At 40.8% G+C, this 8,226-nt stretch overlaps 1 protein-coding gene across 1 annotated transcript in view; it reads left to right on the top strand.

The window, feature by feature from the left end:
• Nucleotides 1-832: 832 nt before the first annotated feature.
• LOC139559885 (potassium channel subfamily T member 2-like) overlaps nucleotides 833-8,226 on the top strand; it is a 35,598-nt gene continuing 28,204 nt past the window's right edge. Inside the window, exons 1-9 of the mRNA XM_071376321.1 lie at nucleotides 833-1,317; nucleotides 2,126-2,205; nucleotides 2,460-2,559; nucleotides 3,325-3,369; nucleotides 3,950-3,998; nucleotides 4,161-4,220; nucleotides 4,625-4,699; nucleotides 5,129-5,212; nucleotides 5,859-5,953. Coding sequence (XP_071232422.1) covers nucleotides 1,223-1,317; nucleotides 2,126-2,205; nucleotides 2,460-2,559; nucleotides 3,325-3,369; nucleotides 3,950-3,998; nucleotides 4,161-4,220; nucleotides 4,625-4,699; nucleotides 5,129-5,212; nucleotides 5,859-5,953 — 683 coding nt within the window. The 5' untranslated portion in view covers nucleotides 833-1,222. The remainder of the gene's footprint in view (nucleotides 1,318-2,125; nucleotides 2,206-2,459; nucleotides 2,560-3,324; nucleotides 3,370-3,949; nucleotides 3,999-4,160; nucleotides 4,221-4,624; nucleotides 4,700-5,128; nucleotides 5,213-5,858; nucleotides 5,954-8,226) is intronic.

The raw sequence follows: 8,226 nt of genomic DNA, 5'->3' as shown, positions 1-8,226 counted from the left end.
CTTTTGAAAATTTTTCAATGTGTTGTATTGGATTTGCCCCAAACATAACACTTTGTATTCAGGACAAAAAGTGAATTGCTTTGTCACATTTTTTGCAGTATTACTTTAGTGCCTTGTTGCAAACAGGGTGCATGTTTTGGAATATTTGTATTCTCTACAGGATTCCTTCTTTTTACTCTGTCAATTAGGTTAGTATTGTGGAGTAACTACAATGTTGTTAATCCATGCTCAACTTTCTACATTCACAGCCATTAAACTCTGTAACTGTTTTAACTGGTTTCCTTCCTCTCCGGCAACTGAGTTAGGAAGCATGCCTGTATCTTTGTAGAGACTGGGTGTATTGATACACCATCCACATTTTAATTAATAACTTCACCGTGCTCAAAGGGATATTCAATGTCTGCTTTTTTTTTACCCATCTACCAATAGGTGCCTTTCTTTGTGAGGCACTGGAAAACCTTCCTGGTCTTTGTGGTTGAATCTGTGTTTGAAATTCACTGCTCAACTGAAGGACCTTACAGATAATTGTATGTGTGGAGTACAGAGATGAGGTAGTCATTCAAAATCTTGTAAAACACAATTATTGCAGACAGAGTCAGTCCATGCAATTTATTATGTGACTTTTTAAGCAAATTATTACTCCTGGTCTTATTTAGGCTTGCCAGAAAAAAGGGGTTGAATACTTGTTGACTCAAGACATTTCAGCTTTTCCTTTTTAATTTATTTGTAAACATTTCGATCCAATTAAATCCATTTTAAATGCAAGCTTAAACACACCAAAATGTGGAAAAAGTCAAGGGGTGTGAATACTTTCTGAAGGCTCTGTATATATTGAAATCATCCTTAATCATCATCACCAATAAACTGACGACTCCAGTGACTGCAATGTGCTCTTCAGATGTTGCGGACACTGATACCCACGCAAAGCGCCTCAAGAGGTTATAGAATGATGCAATTGGACTTTGGGTGTAGTCGGACGTGCACGACCAAGGATGCTCAAAAATGGGACGATTTTGAATAATTAGCCTATAGCTGCTTCCTTGTTTTCCAAATAATGTAACATCATTTGTGTGATGTATGCAGTCTTTTCGAGCGCTTGGAGTGAGAAGACACACCTTTTGTGCACTCGGAGTACAACAATTGTTTTAAAATACAGTCATAAAAGTGTACATTTCAGATCTGGATTTTTGTTGGGCTGATGTAGCTACAGCAGAGGAGAGATATGGTTGATTTGGAGAGCGAAGTACCCCCTCTTCCCCCGAAGTATAGATTCAGAGACTTACTCCTCGGGGACCAGAATTTACAAAATGATGACAGGTAGGTTCAGTTTGTTTGACATCATGTTAACTACAATTATTTAAAAAATGACCTGGTTAAACATTGTTGTAAGCAGCTAGTACAAAATGTAAGGTTGGTGGATAATTTTTTAAAAACATTTTTACTTTGTCAATACAACAGTAGATTTTGTGTTGTGATTTTGTGTTTTGCAAAGTGCAGTTGGAGAGGGGAAGAGAATGACTATGCTAATGGTGCACCCCTTAGAACAAATGTATCTGTGGGGGTCACATTTGTATGAAGACCTACAGTGTCACGGTGCTGGCATAAGAAGGGAATGAGACTATGATCGGCATACAGCAGTAGTTGATAGTCCAGGGTCAAAGTTTATTTAGAGTTTGTACCTGTGGAATCTTTGCACTTGTGTAGCCCTTTCCTTTCACGTGTGGAAGGTTATTCATAATTGAATCATTAATAAACATTATTTGTTTTAAACCGCTGAAAATCAGGTGTTTCTATATCAAATGGTTTTGTTATATTTCAGTCTTCTGTGATGTATATAAAGTGTAATATTGGGATGCAAACTCAAAATTGTATACATTTAAACTCTATATCTGACATGGTACATGTGTCCTCTTTTTTTTAAAGCCCATAACCATGTGTGTGAGGTGTATACTTTTGTTTCCAAGGTAGATTTGTTTAAGACTACCAAGAATCACTCTGTGTTAACCTGATTTAGCCCACTGCAGTAAAATGTTAATACCCAGCCTTAGCCATGCTCCAAAACTTAGTAAATATGACATTATTCATTTTATTTACAGAAACAATTTATATTTATTTTTTCCCCAAGGGTGCAAGTAGAATTTTACGCCAATGAAAGTACTTTCAAAGAGAGACTTAAACTGTTCTTCATCAAAAACAAAAGATCAAGTAAGTCATCTTTTTTTAAATGTGTAACGTTAGTCACAGTCGAACTACACTATATTCTGTGCCTAAATCTTATTTGTACTTTTCTTACGAGGGAAAAATCTACCTTTTGCATCAGTAACAAATAGCATTGGTTATAACTCTTGAACCAGTAATAACTAAGGGACCCAGATGTTCTCCTGGTCAAGTCACATGGTGAGGAAGTACTCCTGACCCTAGGTATGACATTATAACCTCTCTGTCTCTCTGTCTCCCAGGCCTGAGAAGACAAGTGTTCGACTTCTCCATAAAGGTCCTGAGCTGTGTCCTATACATGGGTCGTGTGTTGACAGACGACCCATCCAAAGGACATGGTTGGTAAGGACATTCATTCCGTGTGTCGTAGGTGCATTTACATACCACGTGGCGTTCACTGAATTGTCACAGAAATGTTGCTTTTTATAACTCCATAGAAGAAGAAGGGATAATTCAAAGAGAATTTTGAAGTATCAGTCATTAGCAGTACTAAACCGGGACATGTCAATTCTCAATGACAATGATTCTAACACTTTCATTTCTATGCCTGGAAACAGAGGAAGTGAATGCACTGAACATGTTGAAAATGTTTGAATCCACTGTCAATCAAGGACATCATAACCATGTCTGTGTGGTGACGTGGGAAAGAAAACACTGGTGCATCTAGTGGCTGACTATGGGTGTGCTCTTGACTTTTAGTCAGTGTAGCTTTAGTTGGGTTACTTATGTAAGCTTTGTAAAAACTCTCGTGCAATAAAGTCATCTCATCTGGAAACATAAGCGAATAAGAGTCGGGTCGCTGTGTACTTTAGTAAGTTGTGATAAAAGGATAGTATTTGTTTATACTGTCCGTTTACTCGCAGTCGTCCTCCAATCTTCTATTTCTCCTGTGTTACTGTTCTACTTGCCTTTTTTTAATGTCTTTTTTATAGTACTACTGATATTGATTACTGCATTGTTGGGAAAGAGTGAGCAAGAAAGGCATTTCACTGTACTTGTGCATGTGACAATAACAACAGTACTGTAGAATGTATTTGTATTCAATAGTATTCTGCACAGTTAGACATTGTTGTTCATTAATTGGGCATCTTTTTGTTTTCCTTACAGCTGGGGATGCCCCAATCAAACGTACATATTTTTAAAGATCGACTGGTTAGTGTTTAATCTACCCTCATCTAATCGAGTGTTAAATAAAAAGCTAAAGAGATGGTCCTCTGTAACTCAGTTGGTAGTGCAAGGTGCTTGCAATACCACAAAGGTGGGTTTGATTCCCAGGACCACCCATATATAAAATGTATGCACGCATGACTGTAAGTTGCTCTGGATAAAATAGTCTGCTAAATTGCATATACTCCGAGTGTACAAAACATTAGGAGAAGCATATTCAGACATGGGCCTAATATGTCAGTGGTTGCCTGGTAACAATGCATGGAAGCGTAATATGTCAGTGGTTGCCTGGTAACATGGAGACCAGATCGCTCCCTTAGAGAGGAAACGCACCAGAACAATGTGCTTCTGACCAGAATATGGCCCATTATTTCCTGGTGATTCTGCATGTTGAATTGGCAAAAACAGTCTCTGGAACCCAGCAGGTGGTCACTGTAACACTGCTTTTAGCCCGTCGTGGTGTGTCCAGCAGTTCAATCTTCTGCTGCCTTGGCAGACGGTATCTTTAATAAATACAAATACAAATCTCCAGCTGTGAACTAACGCACATCTTTTTTCCCACCAGGTCTCCCATAATATGGGTCGAACGAAGTCTTGGCATATGGGCGTTACAGGTGAAATTTCTGTCAACCAATTTTCTTCACAATTCATTAACTTGTAGCTGTGGTTGTGAACAACTGTATGCATGGGCACTACGCAATTGCTACTGTTTGTTGTTTGCTTTCCAATAATGTGAAATAGACTTGATTGAAACAAAGCTTATATTTCTTCAACAGGTGTCTGTGGCAGTTATCTGTCTTGTTGAAACTATTCTGTTGACCTACCTGAGTTACAAGGTGAGTCCTATCCCACTTTATAGGATGTCACTCAGTCTAAGGACACATTCATAGTAATGTCTATTCTACAGTCATATCAATATCACCACTCAATACACAACATCAATAGATTGTTCAACAGAAGATAAGCCCCCAAAAGGGCTAAAAGAGAAAGAAAGACAGAAAGATGGAAAGAAAGACAGAAAAAAAACTGAAAGAAAAAGACAAAGAAAGACAGAAAGAAAGACGGAAATAAAGAAAGACAGACAGAAAGAAATAAATAAAGAAAGAAAGAAAGACAGACAGAAAGAAAGAAAGAAAGACAGACAGAAAGAAAGACAGAGAGAAAGACAGACAGAATGAAAGAAAGAAAGACATACAGAAAGAAAGACAAAAAACATGCCTGTTCTCTACTTTGTCCTCAGGGCAACATTTGGGAGCAGATTCTTCGGTTGACGTTCATCCTGGAGACGGTGAACACAGTGCCTTTCCTGCTCACCGTAAGAAAACACACTCTAACAGGGCCTAGATCAGTTTGACCTTTAAAATCATAATGAATAAGATGGGAGACCTGATCCTAGATCATCACTCCCACTCTGAGACGTGAATACGGGTCCTGGACTCCAGCCTGAGAAACACAATGCTATTATGCAGAGCTACTATGGCTGAACAGACAAAGGACAAACACGGGTTTTTAAGTCAAACATTGTCTCCTCCCACAGTTGTCACAGACAAAGGACAAACACAGTACAGTCACATGGCTTTTATATTGTTTTAAGTTGAATTCAAAGTGGTTTTAAGTCAAATTCATGTACTGTACTGACTCCTACAGTGGAAGTCATTTTTGACCATGTGGGCAGCCTGACGACAACAACAGGCATTCATTCCCCTGTGGATGGGGTGGCCTAATAACCTCTGTGCTCTTTCAGATCCTGTGGCTTCCTCTGCGGAACCTCTTCATCCCTGTGTTCCTGAACTGCTGGTTGGCCAAGCACGCCTTGGAGAACATGATCGTGAGTGTTAACCTGTCTCAACTCAGATATGGTTGAATCAGCATGGAATGCTGGTGTTGTGATGCTGCCACCCTCAAATCCTACATTACCCCTGGAGTCAGCGGTTCGATCCCCGGTCATGCCACTGATCTACCCCTCTATTCCAACTTTTTTGTGATTACATCTACAAAAATACTTATTCTCCTTTACAAAAAACAGAGAGTCTTACCAACCACCCATCTTAACCTGTTCTCCTCTCTCACGTAGAATGACCTGCATCGTGCCATCCAGAAAACAGAGAGTCTTACCAACCACCCATCTTAAACCTGTCCTCCTCTCTCACGTAGAATGACCTGCATCGTGCCATCCAGAAAACAGAGAGTCTTACCAACCACCCATCTTAAACCTGTCCTCCTCTCTCACGTAGAATGACCTGCATCGTGCCATCCAGAAAACAGAGAGTCTTACCAACCACCCATCTTAAACCTGTCCTCCTCTCTCACGTAGAATGACCTGCATCGTGCCATCCAGAAAACAGAGAGTCTTACCAACCACCCATCTTAAACTTGTCCTCCTCTCTCACGTAGAATGACCTGCATCGTGCCATCCAGAAAACAGAGAGTCTTACCAACCACCCATCTTAAACTTGTCCTCCTCTCTCACGTAGAATGACCTGCATCGTGCCATCCAGCGAACACAGTCTGCCATGTTCAACCAGGTGCTCATCCTCATCTCCACTCTCTTCTGCCTCATATTCACCTGGTGAGCGTGTGTGTGTGTGTGTGTGTGTGTGTGTGTGTGTGTGTGTGTGTGTGTGTGTGTGTGTGTGTGTGTGTGTGTGTGTGTGTGTGTGTGTGTGTGTGTGTGTGTGTGTGTGTGTGTGTGTGTGTGTGTGTGTGTGTGTGTGTGTGTGTGTGTGTGTGTGTGTGTGTGTGTGTGTGCGCGTGCGCGTGCGTGCGTGTGTAAAAAGCAGTTTCTGCATCCCAAACATGGACACTTTGAAAAGCAATTGCAAATTAAACTCAGCCTCCTGTGGTAACCCTTAGTTTTAGAAACAGCAAAATAATAATGTCAGGTCTTAGCTATTTAGCATGTCCTCTCGGGCTAACTCAATAAGTGGACAGAGTAGATCCATAGCTTTGAATCATCTCTCCAAAAGGTCTTACGGGGTCAGCCCAGACTGAAGCGCTGGTCATTATCTGTGGTTTTCCTCCTCAGAGCTTCAAACACTTTCAGTCACTTGCCACTAATGCACCACGTCTGACATCATATTTGAGGTCACCAAGTCTACAGACCTATCTTCTCCAGTGCACTCTGTGTGTACAGTACACGGCATTACAATGTCACTTATCTCGGAACCATTCCATCAATATATGGCTTCCTGTTGACTACCACAAGACCATTATTGTAATGTGTGCTATGCCACAAAAGCAAGGTAATGGCAGCAATTATACTACTACATCCTGAAGAAATTAGTTTTCTAAGTGTTTTAATGAAACATGAAGGCACAGATTTAAAACAATCAACCTGGCACTCAACAGAGAGTGTTTCAGAATATGAAATATCCGTCATGGTTTATATTGTTTATTTTATTTATTTATTTAAATGAACATTTATTTACCTAGGCAAGTCATTTAAGAACAAATTCTTATTTACAATGATGGCCTACCAAAAAGCAAAAGGCATCCGGTGGAGACGGGGGCTGGGACTAAAAATACAAATATAGGACAAAACACACATCATGACAAGAGAGACACCACAACACTACATAAAGAGAGACCTAAGACAACAACATAGCATGGCAGCAACACATGACATCAACATGGTAACAACACAACATGGCAGCAGCACAACATGGTAGCAGCATAAAACATGGTACAAACATTATTGGGCACAGACAACAGCACAAAGGCAAGAAGGTAGAGACAACAATACATCAGGTGAACCAGCCACAACTGTCAGTAAGAGTGTCCATGATTGAGTCTTTGAATGAAGATACTTTTCTAATGTATAATGCTAGAACAATGTTGCTGTTGCTTTTCACTGTGGTAATAGTGTCATGTTACTCTTTGAGGTCTACTGTAGTGCCTGACACATGTGGAAGTCTGTCTATCTGTCCTTCTGTCTGTCCTTCTGTCTGTCCTTCTGTCTGTCTGTCTGTCCTTCTGTCTGTCTGTCTGTCTGTCTGTCTGTCTGTCTGTCTGTCTGTCTGTCTGTCTGTCTGTCTGTCTGTCTGTCTGTCTGTCTGTCTGTCTGTCTGTCTGTCTGTCTGTCTGTCTGTCTGTCTGTCTGTCTGTCTGTCTGTCTGTCTGTCTGTCTGTCTATCTATCTATCTATCTATCTATCTGTCTGTCTGTCCTTCTGTCTGTCTGTCCTTCCTGTCTGTCTGTCCTTCCTGTCTGCCTTCCTTCCTGTCTGCCTGTCATCCTTCCTGTAGACAGTCAGTCAATAGGCCAGATGGTAGTGAAATGAAAGGGTGGCAATTAGCCATGTTATCTAAGACACTGTTTTCTATGAATCCTATAAAGTCATGCTAGTATTTGTACAGTATAAGAGATGCTGGTTCTCATTGGCTGATAGTGAAAGCAATGCTAACAGCTCTTCTGAGTGTGCTGTGGTCTGACTATCTCATCTGAGCTGATTGCCCTGGGGATAATGATCGCTAAGTGATCTCAGTGGTGCCATTTGCTGCCCTGCACATAATGTGTGTGTGTGTGTGTGTGTGTGTGTGTGTGTGTGTGTGTGTGTGTGTGTGTGTGTGTGTGTGTGTGTGTGTGTGTGTGTGTGTGTGTGTGTGTGTGTGTGTGTGTGTGTGTGTGTGTGTGTGATTGTATTGTTTGTCTCTGTCCCTGTATGGTAATAGAGTAATGCTTATGGTGATACACACACACACACACACACACACACACACACACACACACACACACACACACACACACACACACACACACACACACACACACACACACACACACACACACACACCTGGTAATCCATCAGTTTCTCAACACAACGTATCTGTTATAGATATATTA

The sequence above is a fragment of the Salvelinus alpinus genome, chromosome 30 (assembly GCF_045679555.1).
Source record: "Salvelinus alpinus chromosome 30, SLU_Salpinus.1, whole genome shotgun sequence".
NCBI lineage: Eukaryota > Metazoa > Chordata > Actinopteri > Salmoniformes > Salmonidae > Salvelinus > Salvelinus alpinus.
This window is presented reverse-complemented; position numbering and strand designations above follow the sequence as displayed.